Below are 24,189 nucleotides of genomic sequence, written 5' to 3'. Positions count from 1 at the left end.
TTTATCTTTCTAAATTAGTCTAATCGGTGCCGCGTTTGACTCAAGCGAAATCCACATTAAAAAATGCCCTTGCATCTTTACGTGCCATGCGTGTATATCCCACACCCCGACTCTCAGCAAAACAGAGGTAAGGAGGAACTGAGCGATGCTGGACGCGTTATTATTGCAAGCAACGGGACGGTGAGAGAAACTGGGAAGCCCAGGAGCAGACATATTGATCTCGAAAGGTAAAGCTCTTTTTTGTTTCTCTTAGCACTGCGGTAAAGAAGCGGGCGCAGATAGTGATGGGGCTGTCAGGGGGAAGCGTTATATGCGTCCACGGCGTGTCTGTGCGTGTGTCTGTCGGGCTCCAGCAGAGGTGGCTCACATTAGACATTTTGGGCAGTGCCTGCGCATTTCTTAATGTGGGTGTCAGGCCGACCTGCAGAAATGACGACGTGACGCTGAACTTTGCGGTGTCAGTCGTAAGGTTGGCTGCAGGAAGCTGATGCCCAGCAGCATCCATCCAGCTAGGGGTGAAGATCACACCTCCTCATCTTTTGTTACCGCGAATAGAAGCACCGCGAGCTATCTGGCACAATCTGGGCTTTATTATTGCATTGTTGCCAGCCACATGTCTCCATATTGAAATGCCGGTCAGAATCCATGCTGCTGCTGTTTCCCTGTATCAGAGGACCAGGGCCCATCTCTTCTGTCTGGCATCACACACACACACGGCTTAAGCTAAGCAGAATAGATCACAGCGAGTAGAGGGTGAGATCAAACGCGAACAGGCTGTACAAAGATAAGAACAAAAACCAGTCTGCAGAGACTATTCCAGCCTGCTGGAGTAAAAATGAATGAACTTGGAGCACGCAGTGGCTTAAAGTGACCTCATCCTGCTTCGTTAGTCTCGTGCTGTCATCACTATCGGTATAAAATCACTCACAGGATCATCTGATATCCAAAGCACCCTTCTAATGTCTAACTGTTGGCCTTTCATGGTTGTGATGACTGCAGGGGAGGGTCTTCTTGACTCTTGAACATGGTGTGGATATCATTTAGTTTAGTTTTAAAGGTCGCCGTGCACCCCACCTTCATGGGAGCCTCTTACAGCGCATTATTGGTCCTTTGTACTTCCTCTGCCAAACCGTGATCTACATTAGCATAGACTGCGGTGTTACTGGTAATGTGGTGTCTCCATGGAAACTGGAGCTGTCATATGACAAAGTCACTTAATATTAATCTTCAAACCTGCAAGCACGCAGCACAAGATTAAAAGCTCATTACAAAGCGTGTTTTATAAACCCGGGCTTCATTGCAGTTTTAATCACCCAGAATCATCATGTGATCACAGGGCCTCGTTTCTTTTACGATTACTGCCCAGGCCTGCAGTGCCCGAGATGCACGTGTAGTCTATTGAACCATGCCCCCAGGTTTGGTTTCAGGGTTCCCCTTTTCTGAAAATCCTTGTTTGCCAAAATACAGAAAACACAGACTATACTGTATCCAGGATGTCAGGTAACATATAATCTGTGCACACAAACTCTTGAGGGGAATTACAGTAAAAAAAAAGTGAACCCATCTCTTCCTGAAAACCCCACAAGGACCCATGAAGGTCTCCGAGATCCCAGTGCGGGACCTGGTGTCCCATATTTCTGTCTTTGATACGATTTATCACCACAGGCTGTGAAACTCCACCGTGTTACGTAGAGTCCTTAAAATCCAATACATACGGTACACATAGAAACTGTAATTATAGCTATATTAACATCAATACAATGATACAGTGAATGTGTACCACACATGCTATCCATTATAGCCACCCTGCTACCGTCGAACCAGTCGTGTGACGTCGTTATCGCAGCTGAACCAATGAAATTACTTCTAGCAATTTTACCGCGAGGAAGCGAAATATGGGCGTGTCCATGTTCGTCCTTCCAAAGAAAATGTAAAGAAGCTGCTAAATACACACGCGAACCAAAACGTAATGGCCTTGCTGGCTTACAGGTAAATGTACCCTGTGTCACTGGGGGCATGGTTAAGGTCCTCTCGGGCATACTTGCTGTTGCGTTGGAAGCGGCACCCTTTTGTTTTTGGGCGGAGCGTTAGTTGCTAGCCTTTTATTTAGCTAGCAGCGACTACCTCAGATAGCCGGTTGTAGGGACTCACATGGCGACACCTCTGTTGTTTCACAACGGCTCGGCTAGCTAACAGCAGCCCGTCTCCTGCCCTCGGCCTGACCCCATGGATCCCGGTGGAAGTGAACTGGACTCCAGCCTGCCTCAGCCAGACAACCCGTGTTTGATAGTGGAGGACTCCCAGCCGGACAGTGTCGCTTTAGAAGACGACCCCGAGAGCAGCTACCGAGCTCTGCTGGCCCGTCGCCTGTCCAGTCTACAGCCCACCGCTCGCAGCCCGGTACTGGTAAGGAGAAGATCTCATTCAGTAGCTCTCCTCTCTGTAATGCAGTTACTGATTACTTGAGCAGATAAAGAACAATAAGCACAGATTTATACTTGAGTAAAATGGTAAGACGAGTGGCTTTTTCACGGACGTTGCACTCAACTCGACCACAGACGGTCCAGTTCATTTCCTCAGCTATCCATCCGCCCATTAATCAGTCAGGCTCACTTTGAAAAACTGGGCAAAATGCAGGCTACACTTTGGACATACTGGCAGAGGCTGGTAATCTGTTACAAGCAAACTGACTCACACTCACATCTGAGCTGTCGAGAGGACTCTGCAGCTCAGATGTAAAGAGTAAACTCGTCACACAGAGGCCTGTGCTGGCTTTTTGTTCAGACCTGCTGGCAGGCGATCTCTCCTCCACGCTCTAAAGCACTAAACCTCCAGGGAAACACTGAAGCACAGTTCATGTGAGATACAACACTCAGGCATCTGTAACAGTAAACCACTGTTGGTTAGTAGTTGTTGTGCAGCTTTGAATTAGTTTAAACCCAAAACAAATGTTGCATGTTGAAAGTTGAAAATGTATAAAAAAGACAACTTCTGTCATTTACATTACAACCTTCTCTCTTCTAGGAATTAATATCTTCACCAATAGGAAGCAGGTGCTCTCAGACCGGCAGCCAATCAGAGAGCAACAGCCAGGCTGAGCCTGGTAAGTGTTTTCCAGTGTAGTGGGAGATAGTTAAGTGTTTCTTGTCCTGAATGAAGATAAAACAGCGCTTTTGCTTCTTTCTTAGACGGTCTTGCTGCAGCCAACCCCAGTTCAGTGTTCCAGGAGGACAGTCAAGTTTTAAATATCTGCGCTCCTCCAAACAACAAAAAGTGTGTTTGATTTGTCCACTTTTGCAGTTTGATTGTGGTCAGGGTCAGATGGCAATGAAAGGTTTCACTTTATTTTTCAGGTGTGTACCAGAGGACGCTGACATGGATTCCGGTGCTGATTCTACTACACACTGTATTCAGTCTGAAGGTACGCATTTTTCCAACACATTAAGTTCCAAAAGCATCTGCCGGTCTGTTTGATGTCGTGCTTGGAAGTAACTGCTACGGGTTGTGTTGTGTTTCAGGGGAAGCTTCTCAGTTTGGTTTTCTTGAGCTTTCTCAGACTCAGGATCTGTGTGGGGAAGCTGTGAACAGTCAGGAGGAAGACGGAGACAAATGCAACAAATTGGGTATAAGGACTTTTATCCACGTGTCTGTATTACACTGTCATTATCCACATTAATAAAGGATTGCATTCAGCTGCTTGTCGCTCTGCGTCGGGGCGGTGACGCTCTGGTTTACCTCGTATTCGTGGCGTGCCTCTGACAGGCAAAACATGGAGGCAGAGCTGCTGTGCTTTTCAAACAGCTGCAACTAACATCTGTCTGCTGGGCTGCTAATGCGACCAGCATAACTAAGGTTCATGACCGTGTTTGTGCTGTTGTTGTTTGTTTACTGTTTTTTGCACTTTTAATGAAATGATCTGACAAAATAATGATGGCTGTGTCTCCAAGGAGGAGTGAAATACTATTTTATTAGCACTTCATAGCACTCATTAGCAGGCATCTATTTCACTGTGATTCATACATGGACAGGTGATTTGCTAACAAAGCTGGCCACCTTATGTGCTAGCTTACAACTTTAGATCTCGCTGGGCCTTTGTTTAAATTTTGATGTCATGATTTTGGCTTCCAGTGGAAACAAGATAATGGGTCCTTTTTTCACTTTTTGTTACTAAATGCTTGTTTTTGTGTTGTGGTAAATCAAGCACAACCATTCGATTTGCACGTCTTCAACATAAATACACACATGATTTAGTTCAGCAGTATCTACGATGACACACAGTCGTTAGTCAACAAGACTTGTGTTGAAAAAGTTGTGAAAGATTTCACTGATTGCACCTGTAGAAAGATCATTAGTGGCCCAACTGGTCTGGTTTCAGTGACACGTCACTCTGCTGTTGATCAGCTGTTTGCTGTTTATTGCTCCCTCGGCCCCTGCTGTGCGTCTCCTTACCCCACCTGACACCATCGTGCATCCCACGGTGAAGACTTTGGGCCAGCAGGAGCTGATGGTTGCCCTTGCTAAAAGGGCTTTACAGTCAACAGCATCAAGTCCAGATGACTCTTACATTCATCACCATGGTCACCCCTTTTTTTGATTTTGATTTTAAATAATCATAAATAGTGGAAATTGCAGTTATTGAACAAACACATTGTGATGGTTATTGGTCGAAGCAAACAGCCCTACTTCTGCTTTCAAATAAGCAACACAGCAGAGATCAAAATGCTTATGTTGAGTCTTGGACACAGGATTCACAAACATGGTGATTGATGTTGCCTTGTGTGCTGCCATCCTTTATATGCAGTCTATGGTTGCAACAGAAATGCGTTCCTGATCTCTGGATGCAGAATGAGGGGTGCTGGGTATAATTACGTTTTTACTTGTTCCGATCAGAGCATTCCCAGTAGGGCTGCCACGATTTGTCGACTAGTCACGATTACGTCGACTATCAAAATCGTCGACGACTGATTTAATAGTCGACGCGTCGTTTGAAGCTTTGTAAGATCCCAAAAGACGAAGGAATAAGTAGCAGGATTTAAGAGTGTAATAACGGACTGAAACAGAAGATGGCAGCACTGCATGTACAAGGATGCCAGCTGCCGTTAAACCCCGAAGAAGAAGAAGAAGCAGCTGTGTCCCAGAATTCATAGCGCGGCCCAGCTCAGTTTCCAACAATGGCGGCAGCTAGTTAGTTTTAATATTACTCTTATTATTCTTTCTGGGTCACAAAATAAACGTTTAACATATTTTCAGGCGAGAATGTAGCTGTGTAAACCTCAAATATCGGCTCAGTTTATCAGGACACCACATATTTTCAAAAGCGCTCCGACGTTTTCGGAGACGTCTGTTACCCACTAGCTCGATAGCTAGCCGGGGGCTAGGTCACTAGCGCGGTGAGAACACCGGACTCCCGGCAAATTGTTTTCAAACCCACCGCCGTCTTTCGCTACTCAGGTTAAATATATATGAGTCACTTAGATAAATTAAAAATGTTGTTGTTTGGCTTTTTTTTTTTTTTTTTTTTTTTTTTTTTTTTTTTAGTATTTTATTTGTTCCTGAGTAAATCAGTTTGTCTGAGATTAAAGTTATAGTTTTTACACAGCTGAATAAACGTCAAGCAGACAGCTGATTATCAGAAGTGTGAGATGCTGGAGAATATACTCCGTTGTCCTGTTATATTTTAGATAGCAAGGAGTTTATTAAACTTCACCGAAACAATCTGCAAATTTCATTAAAATTTAATAAACTACCATCTTGTCTTTATTTTTAGTTAGCACCTTAAAAGCTTAAAGCTGTAAGCTAATGATAGTTATATAAGAACATATGCTGCTGGTGCAATAAGCTGTAGTTTTACGTCCAGTGGATGATGATCTGATTAGTCGACTAATCGCATAAATAATCGGTGACTAGTCGACTATCAAAATAATCGTTTGTGGCAGCCCTAATTCCCAGTGACTCCATGAAGTTAAACAAAATAATCAATGTTCTCTTCATTCCCAGCAGAGCAGAACATCAGTTCCAGGACTTCAGAAAGTCAGGACAGCAAAGCGTTGAGGTGCAGCTCCATGTGACCTTTCAAAGTCTGCATTCATTAGATGTGCGTGTTTTGGCTTTGCACTGAAATTTCTTTTCTTCTCCAGGTCTGAGGTGAGCTCCAGCAGCTCATCAGAGTCTTTGGGTCAGTCAGGCAGGCAGCTGAGTGTCCAGGTCCTGCTGCACTCACAGAACCTGCAGGACTCTGCTGAGCAGGACCAGCAGGACTGTGAGATCCTGTCCTCACAGGACGATCTGTTCGATGCTGACAAGACAGGTACATTCATGTAGCACTCGAAGGATTACACATGTTGTCTTTTTAAGCCCATCACCTTCATATTGTCTAAGACCACACTGACAAACTGTCACATCAGAAATGTTGGCCTTAAGTGTGAGTTGTGGCGTTTTTTTTTGGAAGGTTGCCGTCTGGCAGTCAGCGCTATTTGGACAAACCTTTCAGGACTCATTTCTGTAACAGGTGGGCTGTGGATAACTGAAAAACACATTTTGGCAGAGGTGTACTGTGTCAGCCTTGTAATTTAAATTATTTAAAAATGCAGGTCTTTTTTAGTTTAATATTTTTTAATCATTAACTATAAAAAAGGGTCTTAGTTCCTGTTGTATTTTGCTTATTTGTTCATTCTCATCTCACTCCACGCCTTCCACACCCAAACATGACTGTATGCTCTTTGACTGCCTCACACATAGTAACCCAGGGGTTGTTGGAGGGACGAGTGTTTGAAAGTTCCTCACTGTGAGGAAGAGACACAATAACTCAGTTATTTACCTAAATGATTTGCCCTGCTTACATTTTGCTGTTAAGTTGGTGACGAGCTAACCAACAGATGTTGAACGTAGCGTAAAAATGAGTTTACAGGGAAATCATCGTGGACAAGGTTTCACCTGACGTGGTTGTTTGTTTTTTGTTAAATCACAAATAATCACAAACGCATGGAACGTGTTGGCGCAGTGAGCATGCCCCTGAATGGCAAAGCCTCCTTTGCTCTAGTCGTCTTCAGCGATCTCTAAGCCCTTACAGCTACGCTGGTGTGCTCCTAACATAGGGTGAGGCTTAGTAGACAGGCCCATATAAACCCGTGTATGTGTTTAAATCAGAATAACTGTGAAAAAATAACTCGCTGTATGAGAAGTTGTTGAAAGTAGAGGTGTGCAGCCCAGTTTGTGCTTCCTTCACTGTGAGTAACAGTCCTGGTTTGTTTCTCTCGTACAAACAGAAAATGATCTGAAATTACTCTAACTGCTTCTTTACTTTCAGGTGCTGCAGTGGACAGTACAGTGTCTGAGCCGGAGCAGCAGGGTCACCCCACCTCCACACCCGCCCACACCCTACAGCTGCTGCATCTATCGGGACAGGGAACACTGGTGCAGGAGAGTCTGTCCCAGTAAGCGGCGTGCTGCTCTTGCATCATTCACACACAATAAATCCCTGAAAAATGAGCTGATGTCCTTTTTTCTCTCCCCTCTAGGAGCTCTGTTGATTATGTCGCCCCCACCCCAGACAACTTTAGCCATACCCCTTTAATAGTTCCCAGCTCACCAACCGAACTAGAGGATGAAAATGGTAGATCTGCTTTATTATCTCAGTTTGGGTTCAGACATGGAATCAGCTGGTGGATAAAGCTAACGTCCCTTTGCGTTGTCAGGTGCTGATTCACAAATGGATACGTCACTGCCTCCGGATGACAGGGGAGCAGGAGAAAAGGACGAGCCAATGGAAACCGAGGCCGCCCCCAAGCCACAACCATCTGCATCTACTCCCATATCCCAAAGTTCCCCTGGTTTTGCTTTAGAACGAACTCTCTCTGTACCGTCCCAGCCCGAGTTCTCTCATGTATGTCCTTCACTCTTTACTTTCAGCAGCCTATTTAAAATGTTCCCAGTAGAAAATATGGATTATATATGTGATGTATTAAATTGTCAGAGGATAGAGTGCTAGGCCCAGTGACAAAGACCGTTTGACCTGTCTAATCAATAAAAAATGCAAAGATCAGCAGATGATGTTGTGGTCGGCTGTAGGTCAGCTGACCAGCTGGTTGAAGAGTTCATTGATTTCAGCACCAACTTTGTTTGTGCCCTTATAAAGAAAACCATGTTGACTGTAGTTGTTCCTCTGAGGAGGAGAACCGTTACTTTCAGTGTAGGACTGCTGCTGGTTGTTAACACCGGGTCTTTGTGCCGCTCCTCCTTTCACTCTCAGAAATGAAGGGAGACGTGGTAAACAGCTTTCGTCTGATTGGCTGCCCCTCGTAAAGAGAGTTTGAGCAGCAGGTAGAGTTTGCTTCTGTGTCAGATGAGCAGTATGTCCTCTGTCACATCCTGCAACGTCCAGTTTAAAGGCTGAATCTCTGGTTTATAACTGTGCAAAAGTCTTGAGTCATCTGGGTTTTGTATATCTTGTTCTTTCAAGCAGACAGCTTCTTGTAGCTTTGGACAGTTTTCCAGACGTTCTAAAGGTCCAAAGGTTTCTTTGGACATTTGCTGTTTTGTTTTTTTTGTTTTTTTTGGTTTTGTTTTTGTTTTTCCTTCCCTTCACTCATTTTAGTTCATAACATTAACCTATGATTAATTCAAGCATAAAAGGCTCCTAACTTAACGGGTGAGCCAGTGTTGTCTAATGTATCTTTTGCCACTTGGTTATTAGAAGTCTGTCACAGAAACACATAATGTGTTCCCATCATTTTCTTTTGTTGAGCCTATGAAGAATACCAATGATAACAGTCTGTTTCAAGTTTCATGTCCCAGCGTGATGTGCACCAAAAATAATCTGAGGAAACTGGACAAAAGAGACAGCAGGTCTGAGACTATCGGCAGCAGATGAACATCTGAAAGTCATGTTTTAAGATGCCTGACGCAGGACCTAAGAGACACGTGTGACTCTGTATTAGATCCACCGGCTGATCAGTGAAGCCTCGTCAGGAACGGTCTCAGTGGAAGGCTGAGATAAGCCAAGTTACACAAAGGCTGGGCTGAAAATCAGGAAAGTGACGAATGCACAATTTCTGGTTCAAATGAATGTAAATGTGTAGCGAGGGTGTGCAGTGACCCTACAGCCACCTGTAGAACAGGGTGGAGGCTCTGACGTGGTTTGAGGCTGCGTTTCAGGGATTTTGCCAAACCAGGTGGAATTATGAACATGGAAAGCATCTGACTGACAGTGGCTTCAGGTTTTTCAGTGTAGCCAGGCACACTGCCAGTCCACAGTTCACCACAGTGTGGGATCACTTTGACAGAAAGCAGAACAAACCCTGGAGAAGTAGTGCTGAAGACTGCTTAGAAAAAGCAGGAATGCCTAAGAGAGCTGAGGCTGTGTTGGTAAAATAAAGCAAAAGCTCTTCTTCCCTCATATGTGCTACGTTTGCACGCGTGTCGATAAATGTCTTCCCAGTTTTCCTGGTAAAATATAAAAAAATAAAGGGTGACTCAAAAGTTTTGCACAGTAATGCAGACTAACTTTGAAACTTTGGTGAATGCGTTGGTGCATGCGTAGAAAATGAATAGTTAAATAGACTTAATGCAGTGTGTGAATAAACGTGTCGTTTAGCTGCAGCTCTGATGATTTTCTGTGTTTCTAGGACGTATTTGTTCCGACGCAGAGCCAGGATGCACAAACGCATGAAAAGTCAGCGTCGTTGCCTTGTGAGACAGAGTCTCAGCATCTTGAGTCGGCTCCCTTCACCTTGCCTTTGCAGCTCTCTGTGAACACAGAGAGCTGCAGCTGTCATCAGCTCACCTCTGAGGAGGACAGCCAAGCCACTCAGATAGAGGAACTGGAGGAGCCGCTTGCCGTCGACACCAGCGACTCTGTGATTTCGTGTCACGATCAGAGAGAGGAGAGTAAAGCCGTCCCGTCGGAGTCACAAGCCGCCGCCGGCTCCAAAGTGTTGTCCTCTGCTGAATCACCGAAGCGCCACGTTGAATGTGCTGAGACTGAAGCGACCGATCTGGCCCAGAAATCAGCAGTTTCTCTGAATGTACAAAATGTGAATGTAAACGATGTGAAGGCTGACAGCAAAGATGCTGGCTGTGCTGACATGGTGTCTTGCTCGCAGCCAAAGTTTGATTCTGCTGATCTGACAGGTAAAAGCTGTGTGCAGGAGACTCCCTCAGACGCTACGCCCTGCAGCCTGCCTTCACAGTCTATGATTTCTCAAACATCTGCTGTGGATGCAGATGTGTCAGGAGGAACTGTAAAAAGTCCCTTTGTGGAATCGTCGTTGCCGCAGCCTGAGGTGGGGTGCAACAGCCAGACAGACAAAAACTCAATGCACGAACGAGGTGAAGAGGAGGATCAGGAGGTGGCGATGGAGGTGGAGAACGCCGAGGGTACCTCGGGAATGGGTCTGGTTCTCTCCCAGAGCCAGCTGTTGTCTCCTGAACCCATGGACGAGGAGATTGAGGACAAGGCAGAGGACAGCATCCTCTGTGTAACAGACAGTGAGAAAGAGGTGGCGTCACAATCAAAGACTCACAGTTCTCAACCAATCACAGGCCAAGTGTCAGTCTCTACCAATGGCCATGAATCCCAGACTCAGGAGAAAGAGGCGCACTCAGCTCCCGATAGGCTGTCCCAGACGGAGAGGGCGGGCTGTGAACCAGAGGCCCTCAAAGAAAAGAGCTTGAGCGACAGCTCGGGAGGTGAGCGTTCTGAAGATGTGTTTTCTGCAGAGTAAGCAGAGAGTCGTGTCCAAAGAGTAAAAACCCAAAACCCAGTAGTGTCTGTTAGAAAGAACTGAAAGGCCTCTTATAAAGGTTGAATTACTTTATCTTTGTCTTTAACCTGATTCTACTCGTGTGTTTCTGCTACAGACATTTCATTCCACTTCACCCTTCCTAAAGAAGGAGACTTGATTGGACCTGTTGTCGGCGCCACGCCACCGCTGATCAACCAGCTGAAGCAGACGCTGAGACACAGCACTCCCATCGGTGAGTGGCACCACACCGGTTCACCAAAAGCCAAAGAACATAACACGGTCCTAGTAATATTATTTTTTTCCCTCCTCCAGAGATCAGCTCTTTTTCTGAAAAGTCTGATGCAGTGGGTGATGTCTCTGCAGACATGGTGATGGCCAGCAGCGATATCGTTTTGGGTGGGAGTGGCGGTGACGCAGCTGACAAAGGTGACGGGAAGCTGAGCTTGAGGATGAAGCTGGTGACGCCCGTTGAGGAGGGCAGCTCGGAGCGTTTCAGCCTGCAGAGTAAGAACTCCTTCCACGCTGTTTGTGAAAAAGTGTCTCGCTGCCGCACGCTCAGCGATGCATTTCTTTCCCCAGAGCCGACGCCACCAGAAGAGGATGGATCTGTCACCAAGGTTACGACCATTTCCCAGGCTGTAACCAGGTAAGCTGGCGCTCTCTCAGCACGTTAATTAAATTCTTTCATTTGTCGTCTTCTTCTCATTTCAGTCTAATCCACTTGTGCATGCTGTCTCTGTGTCATCTCCCAGTGTAGTTTGAGGTTTTGAGGTGCTCACGTCGTATCGATTGAACTCTAAATAACATTTTTAACTTAGTACTTTGTTAAAAGTATGCACCAAAACTTTATGTTGGATTCAAATTGTTAAATGTTGCCATTGTTGTACTTAAATTTGGAAACCGTGCCTTAAACTGCATGGTTGGATATTCTTCTGCTCCTCCCCGACACATCTGTGATGCTGTGGGAGGTAATTAGCTGTTTAACTGCAGGCACATTCCACGTGACATTCTGGTTTCCTTATCTTCTGAGGGATGTCCACCCCCGGTCATTTAGGGGCTCGCCTATGCTTGCATATGGTGAACCATTAGAGTTAAGCTGTATACGGGTGTGGGGAGATGACCTTTAGATAACCAGGAAATGTGGTTATACAGTTGTAAGCATATATTGTGTGGCAGGAAGAGACACACACACACACACACACACACACACACACACACACACACACAGTGTTTCAACCTTTTGTGACCGGTGAGGAGCGTGCAGGTAGTGCACACTACCGTATGCAGGTAGTGCACACTACCGTATGCAGGTAGTGCACACTACCGTATGCAGGTAGTGCACACTACCGTATGCAGGTAGTGTGCAGTGCAGTGACTGGATATCAAGCATGTTGGTTTGCTTACTATGTTAAAGAAATCGTTTTCTTTGAGCTACGGCGCGTGAGGATAAAACTTGAAAGGTTTGTTGTTCCATTGTTGACGTTCCAGCAGCCCGTCTGTGTTCACTCGGGTCAGGCAGGTGCACCGACAGCAGGAGGTGGAGGAGGACAGCCAGCCTGGAGGAAACACTACACTGGTCAGGTAAGCTCACATCATAGTCTCACAGAGGCAGATAAATGCATAAAGATTGACACTGTTTAAGCCTTTCACTGTGCTTGTCAATAAGGAATGCCATTACAGGTTCATATGTCTGGATAAATGTTGTGACTTTGCACTGCAGGCATGAAGGTCCGCAGGGAAAAGCCTGCCACACGCTCACAGCAGTGTTGTCCCACTTTTGTTAGCATTTTGAGCCTGTGATTTGCCCAGTGTTAATGTTAGCACATGCACATGACAGCATTCACCACACTGGCTGTCCTGTGTCATCCTGACACTATCTGTTCCCACTTTATAAATCATCTAGTCCTTCACATGTCTGTCTGACCCTGGGATTTGTCCCCTGATGTAGTGTGTGTTAGAACAGAAATAGGCTTCGTGCTGTGAGCCTGCGTGTGCATGTGACAGTGAGACCTACTTTGTTTCCAGAGGAGATTGGGTGGTTATTTTTTCTACTTGGTGCGTATTCTCTCAGGACATGGAGAGTGGTAAGGTGTGACAAAGTTGGGTCATTCTGCTGAATGTTCTCTGCAAACGTAGTGGAACAGCCACACTGCTGTGATCCTTTGTGGAAACATTAGGGCTGCTCTGACTCGTTATCAGTCGACTGATTAAGAAAAGACACGCGTCCATGCCATGTGTTTACCTTTGGAAACGATTTGGTGTGTGACACTGCTTTTGGAGCCTTTGGTACAAACAGGTTTTCAGCAAATCTGTGAAAAGCAGTGAACAGAAGTATTTTGTGGTTGCTGGACTAACTAACCACTAGAAAAGCTAAACATGAATGTTTAAAAGCAGAAAGGTTCTCGTTGGGATTGCTGACCTGTAATTTGATCACTGGTAAGATGCTCCATAGTTATGTACCGTCTTTTCCAGGGGGGAACTGTTCGCCTCACCACAGAGGAGCTCTCAGGCGTCCGTATCGAAATGCAACAGTCTGCCGAACAGCCAGGATGTATCGACCGCGCCGCAGCAGGACCTGCGGGATGCGCTCGCCCCTGCTGAGCCGCCTGAGGACAGCAGAGGACTGCCTGATGCTCAAGAGCCGACCTTCCCGAGCAGCACAACAGTCAGGCAGAAGGTGGTTTCCCAGCCGGCCTCTGAGAACACCATCACCTCCACACCGCCCAGCAAGGTATGCAACTCAGGATCAGTGATGCAGAGTTGAATAAAAATGTGGTCTCCATCATCGAATTTCCCAGAGGAACCCACCCGAGGGATTAATAAAGTTCTATCTAATCTATTTGATGTTATTGTGATATTAATCAGTCTGTCCTGTGTGCTCAGACATGCCAGCGGACAGTCTCCCAGCAGACCGGCTTCGATGCAGCGGGGTTTCGCTCCCCAGCTGGCCGGGTACGCACACTGAGCCTCTTTGGACGAAGAGATCAACCACGCGTTTCTATCGTTCATTTGTCATTCTTCAATTTCTTTTGTATTGAAAGGGTGAACCTGAGTCCCCGTCCTTTAGAAGAACCGCCGTTCCCTCTCACCGCAGACACGTGCGCACCATCCAGGAAGTGCGGACCACCGTCACTCGGATCATTACCGATGTGTATTATGAGGACGGCAAAGAGGTGGATCGCAAAGTCACCGAGGTAACTGTCTCTGGGTCTGATTCCTGGAGCCTGTGTTTTTGTATTTGCTGTCTGTCAGAACATGTCAGGGCTGTAAGTTCATGCAATCCTCCTCTGCACAGTTCAGAGAGCAGCACTGCTGTGCAATTCACAGTTATGTGATTTTATCGAGAAACATCACCGTGATTAAAATCTGCATCATTTGTCCAAACACAGTGTTCGTTTAATTTCTGCTGAATATTCATTTCTTAAAAAATCACATGGGTCTGAGTGTGCATGAGCACGAGCTGCAGCCTCCAGAACGAGAAGGAAAGCATTGACTGCCATGCAATCCTGTGCAGACATCCGTGGTTCTTTCACTATCAGGCCTCTTTGTTTTTAAAGGAAAATGCATTTATGGATTTTGGCTGTTTAACGTGTTCGTGTCACTGCCCGACGTGTCCAGGAGAGCGAGGAGCCCGTGGTGGACTGTCAGGTCTTGGACAGCGACATCTCTCCGTGCCGCACAGGCAGCAGTTCTGTGACCTCTGGTGATCTGGGGGACATCAGCTCGCTTTCGTCCAAAGCGTCCAGCCTGCAGCACAGCTCCGGGGGAACCAGCAGCAGTATGGGCCTCACCAGACCAGACTTCATCATTCCAGCGAGCAGAGGGTTCAAATCCACGAGGTAACTCCTCATCCTCCACCGTCCCAAAGTTCTTACCGTTTCTCCTCAACCTTCCTGCTCTTTCTCTCTGCACTAGTTGCATGCTGTGTCACTTCTTCACCTGCTGTGACTCTAACACCCTGATTTCTCAGTGATTCACTGATCCCTGCCTGCGACAGGTCCGTGTTGTCACAGGTGTAGATCTGGGGTCGCTGCACAGCTCTCACTTGACAGTGAAGTGACTTTTCAAAGTGTCCCCAGATCGGTGCCTGTGCAACCTGACCGGCTCCATTCGTCCCCTCTGTGTGTCTGCAGTCCAAGGAGGGGAGGTGGGCATCAACAGAGGGGTCACAGGGGTCACAGGGCAGGGTCAGTGGTCACACTGAACAGAGGCTACAGCACGCTGGGGTCCCGGGCCTTCGTCCCGCTGACCCCCAGAGGAAGGGCTAGAAGGGGCCGACCCCCGTCCCGCTCCTCCCTGTCCAGGTGAGTCCTCTCTGAGGCTCGCTCTGCACTTACAGAAACCATGGACAGGAAACACTCTGAGCCCTCGCCAGCTGCACGACCTTAATAACACTTTTTCCTTTTCTTACTCATTTTCTTCTCACTCAAACCTTATTCAGGTCCACGGCTTGCATCACCGTGAACCTGCCTCATGCAGATTTACCCTGCGTAGTTAATCTGGGGCTAGATGGGGTGCTGCGTGTTATCACATTTGCAGAGTTTGTAGCTGATGCTCTTGAAGTGCTCCCATGCCACACAGACAGCAGCAGATTAGACTGTAAGCTTTAGTTGAGGTACGGGACAGAAAGCTAGTTTGTCTGCTAACCTCCAGCTGGATAAAAGCTGCTTTAAAGATACTCGTGGTTTGTTTCAACAAATAAGGATTATTTTGACATAGCAGGTCCAAAACAGCACTGTGCGTACTGTTAAAGCTAAAGGATATTCACTGATTCCATTAAAATGAATCTGTGGAATGTCTTCCATCTCTGCTTGGATAGGGACAACACAGGCCTTTTATACGAGACTGTTCTCTCTCAAAGGGGAGGAGGCGGTGGCTCGCTGCAGAGACTGACGGCTCAGGGCCAGCCACAGTCGTCCTCAGAAGATGAGCCGTACAGCCGCGTGCTCCCCGTCAGCCCCACGGACCCCGAGCTGCCCAGCCACTCGGACTCCCTCAGGTCTTCGCCAGAGGCGGCGAGCTCAGCCGGGAGCAGCTTCATCGGCCTGCGAGTGGTGGCCAAGTGGTCATCCAATGGTTACTTCTACTCTGGTCGCATCATCAAAGACGCCGGCGAGGGGAGATTCCGCTTGCGGTTTGACGATGGCTACGAGTGTGAGGTTGCCGGGAAGGATATCCTGCTGTGTGATCCCATCCCGCTGGAGACGGAGGTCACTGCTCTGCTGGAAGACGAGTACTTCAGTATAGGTGAGGAAGTGACCGCGCGTAGTTTAGTAAGATCGCTGTGGTGATTTTGGTTTTTGTCCTTTTCTTCGACCTGGTTTAGACTGAGGAGATTTAACAGTGACATCAGCTCTGACTGTTTCTGTGGTTGTTGCATGAAAGACTAAAACATGCAGGACCGATGGTTCTTGTGTTTGTGCAGGTGTCGTTAAGGGCCATAAAACAGAGGGCCAGGAGCTGTTTTACAGCGTGGAGAAGGAGGGTCGGAGGCAGTGGTACAACAGGACATCGGTCATCCTGTCGCTGGAGCAGGGAAACAAGCTGAGGGAGCAGCACAGCCTCGGGCCCTACGAGCCCACCACTCCCCTGGCCAAGGCCTCCGACATCAGTCTGGGTGAGGCAGCTGCAGAGCTGAGGATGGACCCACACGGCTGTGGTACCGCCTCTGCCCGTGACTGTGCTTAACTGTTTTAAACCTCGACAAGACGGATTTTATTTTCACCTACAGTCCTCCTTAAACAGGTCAAACTCTTTGAAACAGACCAATAGAAAGTTCAGCCTGAGTTTAACCAGGTTCCTTCTGATCCTCTTCTCGACTGATGGGTCTGTTCCTCTGATCGCAGCTCTCACTGTTTTTAGAGCTTTTCAAAGCCAATCATTCTTATCCATGATGAAGACAGAAGGAACCAATAACATGCATGTTATAGTGTGTTTGTTACAGTACACAGTATGGTGTGGAGCCAGTGTTAGCATCTTCTTCTGTCTTCTGGCCCGTGCGTTCCTCTGTGATGACAGTCGGGTCAGCACAGGGTCATTATAAAAGGACGAGGTCCCGTTCTTAGTTTTTTACTCAGATATGCAGCCTTAGAGGTTCCTCACTTATTTTAATGCTTAGAGGCAGTAACTACAGGAAGTCTGTGTGTTTGGCCCAGCAGGCAAATGCAGTAGTATGTAAACGGCAGGCTCAGAGAGCTGGGAAGAAGTCCTGCATACATGTAGCACTCTGTCTAAAGAATACACTAGGAAGAGCTTGGTTTGCTTCAGGGGGCTGTGAGCCTGTTTGGAGTGTTCACGCATCATCCTGAACTCAGCTTAAAGGCACCTTTGAGAGCCCTGGTTTAATGTAATGGTAGAACGTACAGAACGCCATCAGGAGTGCTCCATGGCGCCTTTCATTCGTGCCCGCTGATACAGCTGCACTGAAAAATGAGACCAGAGCAGCGTTTCCTCGGCACACTGAACCTTCCTAACAGTGATCGTTTTCTGCAGCAGCTGTATTTAATAAAACCCACAGCAACAAACAAAGCCACCATCCTCTGATCAGACACGTGTGTTTGCTCTTTGCTCCGCCCTCTGTCATTTAAGGCTTGGGTTCACCATTCAAAACATGACGATTAAGATTATGCTGCCTGTGTAAGTTATGATGAGATCAGGGTTAATTGTTCAGGAGACAGATGACGTACAAAGATTTGCTCTGGAAGCAGGCGTGGCCGTCTAATACAGAAGCTCTGTTCCTGCGCCAGACTCCTCCTGTGTTATTGCTCCCGAGAGTAAAGACTACCTGTGTCATCCTACAGCTCATATTAGTGTCCAAAGCATCATCAGCAGACAGACGTCGTCCAGCTCTTCAGATACACTGAGACCTATAGTGAGACCAGTGTTTAAACCTAATATATGCTACTGTGTCAAGCTGAGTGTTCCCTTCAGTTTGCTGATATTTATTATTGTCCTCAGATAACTTGGTTGAGGGGAAGAGGAGACGCAGAGGAACCCCTGGAGGTCAGAACACTCCCAACCGCAGCTCCTCCAACAGCCCTCGCTCCCCGGGAACCTCCAGCAAGAGGAAGCTGATGGCCTCAGAGGACAACCAGGGGCCGGCCAAGAGAGGGCGCAGGGGGGCGGGGGCCAGAGCTGGTACGAAGACCGACTCGCCGTGACCATGGCTGTGTGTGTGTGTGTGTGTGTGTGTGTGTGTGTGGTTTGTTGGGGTTAATGTCATATATTTATGGTATTGCAGTTAACTTTGAATTTTAAAGTTGTGATTTTAAACGCGATGCAAACTGGTTTTAATGGACTGTTGATGATTAGCAGCTGATTTTTAACAGTTTTAAGATGACTTTTAATGATTGTGTGTAATAAACTGTTTTATTCATCCTGATGCAGACTTGATTCAGGTTGTTGTTCATGTGAAATCAGTAATATGCCATTTTTGTACTGAGCATAATGAAGACCTGTGTCTGCGGCCTGTGTGCGTCCTCTGCTGCTGAGACTGACTCGGTAATGAATAACTCACCCGCAGTTTTAGCGTGGTGTTCTTCACGGGTGGAGGGGAAGGGAAGTGGATTTCACGGGTGCATTATGTGAGCACAGCTGTTCTGTTTGACGTTGGGAAGGCGAGTTCAGCCACATCACAGAAACAGTTTCTCTGAGCTCTGTGCGCCCACCATGGGTGTGTTATTTCCCGTGCTGTGAGGAATGATGCTGCTGTTACACTCCTGCTTTATTCTCTGGGCAGGAACTCTTCCCCACGTCACAACAATACATCAGAAACTATCTCCATGGTTAAAATAAGTGAGAAACTGCTTTATTGTGGCTTTGGGTGAACTCGTCCTTTAAAGAAAGTGCAGCACTGTTCCCCGTCTTTAACCTCTAAGCCCTGCGTGTGTTTGCGTCCTCAGCTCAGCGGGTCGGTGTGTGCAATACCTCGGGCAGTGGCACCGATGTCCCGGGTCAGTCTGGGGACGTGGAAGACTCTCACGGTCCGCTGCCCCAGAACACATCCCTCTTTATGGGCTTCGCTTTCATGCTGACCGCGTCGTCTGAGACCGACCGCCTGACCAATAAGCTCACGAGCGAGGATGAGGAGGGTGAGACAGATTCTGCTTCGGTACCTCCAGATTTGATTTTGACAAAGCCCAGAGTTGAGCCTTCAGTTATGTCACATAAACACTAATGTTGCATAAAGATTTGTCTGGAAGCCCAAACGTAGCTGTCGACAGGGTTTTCTGTTGGCGGCAGCAGTGTTGCTCACTGATGAAGCAGTGATATCATCACATACATGTGCCTGGACAGATGAACATGAACACTCACTCTTACTGCTTTTCCCCAGTGATCGTGCATTTAATAACACTGTGTTTCCACATTTTTGAGAAGCATTTAATAATAATAATAATAATAATACATTTTATTTAAATAGCGCCTTTCAAAGCACCCAAGGACACTGTACAACAGATAAAAACTGGAAATATACACAATGGTAAAAATAGAAGATAAAAGTTAAAACATACAGAAATTTAAGAATAGGCAATTTTAAACAGATGAGTTTTGAGGGTGGACTTAAAAAGAGAGAATGAACTAATATTTCTGAGGTCCGGGGGTAGGGAATTCCAAAGTCGAGGGGCAGAGCAGCTAAAGGCCCTCCCTCCCATTGTGATCAGACGAGCAGAGGGAACAGAGAGAGAAAGAGAAGATGAAGATCTGAGGCAGCGGGATGGGAGCTTCATCTGTAATAAGTCAGAGAGGTACAGTGGAGAGAGAGAATGAATAGCCTTGAATGTATACAGAATTATTTTAAAATGGATGCGAAATTTGACCGGGAGCCAGTGAAGTTGCTTCAGGATTGGGGAGATGTGGTGGGTAGAAGAAGTCCTAGTAATAATACGGGCAGCAGAGTTCTGGACACGTTGGAGCTTGTTGATAGATTTTTGTGTGAGGCCAAATAATAATGAGTTGCAGTAGTCAATTCTAGAGATAACAAGATTATGGATGAGAATGGCAGTGGCGTGAGGTGTGAGGAAGGGGCGGAGGCGATTAATGTTACGGAGTTGGAAATATGCTGCACGTGTAATATTATTGATATGCGAGTTAAAGGATAATGTGCTATCGAGAATGACACCCAAGCTTTTCACAGAGGGAGAGATAGGGACCAGCGAGTTATTGATGGTGAGAGAGAAATTGTTAATTCTGGATAGCAGTCGTTTAGTGCCAACCAGAAGAAGTTCCGATTTATTGCTGTTGAGTTTAAGAAAGTTGGAGGAGAACCAAGAATTAAGTTCAGCTAGACAGAGGATGAGGGAGGGTGGAAGAAGAGTAGAGTCAGGTTTGGTAGAGAGATAGAGCTGGGTGTCATCGGCGTAGCAGTGGAACTGAATATTATATTTACGAAAAATATGTCCGAGTGGAAGAAGGTAGATGATGAAAAGAAGGGGCCCGAGGACAGATCCCTGGGGCACCCCAGTGGATAAAGGAGAAAGCTGAGAAGTGAAGGATTTTAATTGAATGAACTGAGTGCGGTCAGATAGGTATGATTTAAACCAGGCTAGTGGAGTGTGAGAGAGACCAATAGAAGAAGACCAATTTGGTGCATAAACTTGCTTATCGGGCTCGTTCCCACTGTGGGAGAATCACAGTTTAAACTACAGCGAGTAAAACTTCTTCCAGTAGCACCACTGGGTCCAGTTTAGCCCATCATTTTGTGGTGCTGATTTCTGGGCCATAATTACCTCTTTCCCACTATGTGGTGCTGGTGCCCCTCACGCCCCAACTGGTCATGGTGCTGGCGGAGGGTTCTTCCTTCCCACTGTCGCCAAGTGTCTGATAGTTTGGGTTTTCTCTCTAGTTTTGTGGGGTCTTTATCTTACAATATAAAGAAAATTGAGGCGACTGTTGTCATTGTTTGGTGCAATATAAATACTGTCGAACTGAACAGGACTCCACATTATCAGAAAAAGTGTGATGACCTGCACAAACGGTTTTCTCCACGGTTTGCAGAAATGTTCACGGTAGCTAACACTCAAAGTAATGTTTTTGTGTATTTCCAAAAAGTATTGGAACATCAAAACAACCACGAATGAGCTACAATGAACTAACAATGACAAAATGCATATAATGTGCAGCCAGGTGCATCTCGGGATATTAAAGGGGGCTGATTGTGGTTTACATGGTTCACAGCTGAAAGTAATCCTCGTCCTATGCTGACCTCGGTGCAGCTCCTCAGTTCATCCTCTGTCTGAAACCGTCTGTTTCAGCTGCAGCTCCAGGCAGCTTTCTTCTGCTTAGCTGCCTCACAGACAGATGAGGGGAACATAATTATCCGCTCTGAGAAAAACACTCTGAAAGTGGGTGTTCAGAGCATCCCGAGCGTTTTGCACAGACTTATTTCATTATGTGAAACTGGCTTTGTTTAAATGGTAAATGGCCTGTATTTATATAGCGCTTTACTAGTCTCTAAGAACCCCAAAGCGCTTTACATATCCAGTCATCCACCCATTCACACACACATTCACACACTGGTGATGGCAAGCTACATTGTAGCCACAGCCACCCTGGGGCGCACTGACAGAGGCGAGGCTGCCGGACACTGGCGCCACCGGGCCCTCTGACCACCACCAGTAGGCAAGGGGTGAAGTGTCTTGCCCATGGACACAACGACCGAGACTGTTCAAGCCGGGGCTCGAACCGGCAACCTTCCGATTACAAGGCAAACGCCCAACTCTTGAGCCACGATCGCCCCTTCAATATGAACATTCACCACTGGAAACATGAGAGTATGTGCGGCTAGCTAACTACACACTGGACTCAGCCCTAATTACAATTGTTGACGCTCTTCCTGCCTCCTTTCATGCTTTTCTCTTCAGATTATGTGCAGACGGGTCCGTATAACAAGTCATACACAGAAACCCAGCTGCAGGCGGGCGGAGGCTTCATCCTACCAAACTTCAATGAAGAACAGGTAAGTAATGAAAACACTAGCATGTGCCTGTGATCACACAGATATGTTTATGTTACACATATCTGTGCCATAAATCTGTCCAGCTCCAGGCTGTATTCACCAAAGCAATATCAGTGGCTGGTCATATGCACGTGGTCTTCTCCGTGGTTACAAACATCACCTAAAGTCTGAAGCAGTGCAGTAAATGAGTGTGTGTTTGATTCCCTTTTCAGTGTAAGGCAGCTTACCAGAGCCTGCTCATCGCGGACCAGCACTGCCGTACCAGGAAGTACCTGCTGTGTTTAGCCAGCGGCGTGCCGTGTGTGTCGCACATATGGGTGAGAGACTGCTGCAAAGAAAACAAACTGCTCAACTACAGGAACTACCTGCTGCCTGCCGGCGTGGGGCTGGACGATGCCATAGTGGAGTGGTGAGAAGCTGCTTTCTGTTTGGGATTTATTTATCGGTACGGTGCAAAAATAAAAGGTTCCATATGAAATGTAGCACATCTGCTGCACATCACATCAAAAGATTTGTTTTTATTGGGGGAACATGAAAGTCAACAAACAACCAAATGGTAACTGGACTGGTTCTTATACAGTGCTTTTTCTACTCTTCTGAGCACTTTACACAACTTGTGCATTCACCCATTCACACACATTTTCTAAGTGCTTTCTAACATTCACACATGCATCAGAGAGCAATTTGGGGTTAGTATCGTGCCCAAGGATATTTGGCATTCAGACTAGGGGAAGCCAGGAATCGAACCACCAACCTTCTGATCAGTAGATGACCTGCTCTCCCACCTGAGCTACAGCCACCCCAAACAACACGTGTGGGCAGCAAATGCTGTAAGTTTACTGATGAAGCCAGCAGTGCAGTTTGGATTCAGACTTGGTCCAAATTAACACCAGTGTAGAAGTCAAACGACCATCTTCTTTTGAAAAATCTTTATTGGAATTGACACTCAAAGGCAAAATCAAGCTCCACCCACCTCGTCATTTGACCTGTTTGTATAATAAATGAAACGGATCACATGGCTGATCTCTGCTCTTCTAATAAACGTCTTTCCTTGTGAGCAGTAAAGTGGCAGATTTCAGCACATTAGGGGGTAAAAGTCTCGTCTGCTACAATGTAACAGCTGGATGTTACTTCAGAATGGAAACCAGTGTGAAAACGTGCTGATAAAATTCTGGTTTCTCCTACTGTTCCTCGTCCTCACGAGGTCAGAGGTGTAAGAATCCCAGCTGATTCAGTGATGTCAGTCTTAAGTGATGTCATCTGCTGTGACATTGTTTTATGATGGTACTTTAAGATATTTCCATGTGGAATAAACCAAAGTGTTCTTGTTTATAAGTCACAGAGCCTTTGTTCTTTCTGATCTTTTCTGTTTGTCTCTCAGGCATCCTCGCTGCAGCCCCTTCAAAGGCCTGCGGGCTCTTCTGGTGTTTGAGAAGCCGGTGGAACTCTGGGCCCAGCTGATGACCATGGGTGGAGGCTCCTCCGTCCGGCAGTTCCAAGCAGACAAAGACGACTCTGGTACAGGATCCACACAGTGATGTCCAAACAATGCACCCTGTCTCGCTGCTGTGCTGAAACTAATGCGTTCACTTTCCCGCTCCATCCTTAGACATTCCTGCTGGCAAGTATGACCTCGTGGTGACAGACCATGCCTGTCCGCCGCTGCTCGAGAAAAGCGCAACATCACAGGAAATCCCGCTGGTGTCTCCGGAGTGGCTCATCCAGAGTCTCATCTGCGGGGAGCGCCTGGCTTTCGATTGCAAGCCTCAGTTTTGCCACGACTATTCCTCGTCCTCGTCGTCCTCATAATCTGACCCCACGTGCAAAATGCCTTTGACCAAGCTAAATGTTGAGCGTTAGTTCTGTTGCATGCTTCTGCTGTATATAACTTGATCCTGTCCGTTTTTATGAGATAATAAATTGTGACCCTTGTTTCATTTTAATGCATTGATGTTTATTTTCTCCACACAAAATGGTACACGCAACAAGCCGTTAATATTTACAGTTTATACAAGAGTCAAAGGGAGGATTCACCCACGTTACATCCAGCAGTGCTTCTGTGAGCTCTGCCTCCATGATCCAGCGTAGTTCGATGACAGGCTGCACATTGAATCCATGTCTGTGCTTTAGGCCAAGCTAAACATAAAGATTAGCATCCTACACTGGCAGCTGCCAGTGTAGGATGCTAATCTGTCAATTAGAATAGATGCATAGCAAAGTGTCGCCATGGCTACACGCATTTACAGAGATCTGATGGTTTAAAAAGCACTCGTTTTTTTTTATTTTTGACAACTGTCTTACCCGTCTGTTCAGGGCTACCTACTGCTTTCACAAATAGGACCTTGCTTGCTCAGATATATGGTATGTGGTCATTTCAAATCCAGAAACCAGGTGATGTCACAATCTCATCTTTTACATCAATTCTACAGTTTTATCAAACAAAGATCAGACTGTTCTCCACGATCTCATCGACAAAGGGAACAAACAGACTTT

At 46.6% G+C, this 24,189-nt stretch overlaps 1 protein-coding gene across 11 annotated transcripts; it reads left to right on the top strand.

Moving 5' to 3' along the window:
- The first annotated feature begins 39 nt into the window (after positions 1-39).
- On the top strand, positions 40-23,639 carry tp53bp1 (tumor protein p53 binding protein, 1). 11 transcript variants are annotated; one of them, XM_076885622.1, is made up of 30 exons: positions 40-227; positions 2,190-2,406; positions 3,025-3,103; positions 3,189-3,273; positions 3,354-3,421; positions 3,519-3,623; positions 5,998-6,052; positions 6,138-6,307; positions 6,449-6,508; positions 7,307-7,433; positions 7,518-7,612; positions 7,695-7,882; positions 9,624-10,686; positions 10,858-10,974; positions 11,055-11,246; positions 11,322-11,388; positions 12,231-12,323; positions 13,215-13,473; positions 13,626-13,694; positions 13,784-13,936; positions 14,361-14,581; positions 14,876-15,046; positions 15,562-15,989; positions 16,168-16,359; positions 17,700-17,879; positions 18,644-18,832; positions 21,602-21,696; positions 21,909-22,105; positions 23,078-23,214; positions 23,306-23,639. In XM_076885622.1, the coding sequence occupies exons 2-30, from the start codon at positions 2,227-2,229 to the stop codon at positions 23,503-23,505; spliced, it is 5,235 nt and encodes a 1,744-aa protein (XP_076741737.1). In that variant the 5' UTR covers positions 40-227; positions 2,190-2,226; the 3' UTR covers positions 23,506-23,639. The 11 variants fall into 11 exon arrangements, with proteins under 11 accessions (XP_076741737.1, XP_076741769.1, XP_076741744.1 ...); XM_076885629.1 differs by lacking the exon at positions 40-227 and having other exon boundaries at positions 1,822-2,406; positions 12,234-12,323; XM_076885624.1 differs by lacking the exon at positions 40-227 and having other exon boundaries at positions 1,823-2,406; positions 6,001-6,052.
- The last annotated feature ends 550 nt before the right edge of the window (positions 23,640-24,189 follow it).

This window comes from Maylandia zebra, linkage group LG1 (assembly GCF_041146795.1).
Source record: "Maylandia zebra isolate NMK-2024a linkage group LG1, Mzebra_GT3a, whole genome shotgun sequence".
Taxonomy (NCBI): Eukaryota; Metazoa; Chordata; class Actinopteri; order Cichliformes; family Cichlidae; genus Maylandia; species Maylandia zebra.
This window is presented reverse-complemented; position numbering and strand designations above follow the sequence as displayed.

Excerpts from the sequence above, each read along its gene's own strand:
- tp53bp1 (XM_076885622.1), top strand. The coding sequence starts at position 2,227 with ATGGATCCCGGTGGAAGTGAACTGGACTCCAGCCTGCCTCAGCCAGAC. Across the intron at positions 2,407-3,024 it reads CCGCTCGCAGCCCGGTACTG|GAATTAATATCTTCACCAAT; the intron begins GTAAGGAGAAGA and ends TCTCTCTTCTAG. Across the intron at positions 7,613-7,694 it reads CGAACTAGAGGATGAAAATG|GTGCTGATTCACAAATGGAT; the intron begins GTAGATCTGCTT and ends TTGCGTTGTCAG.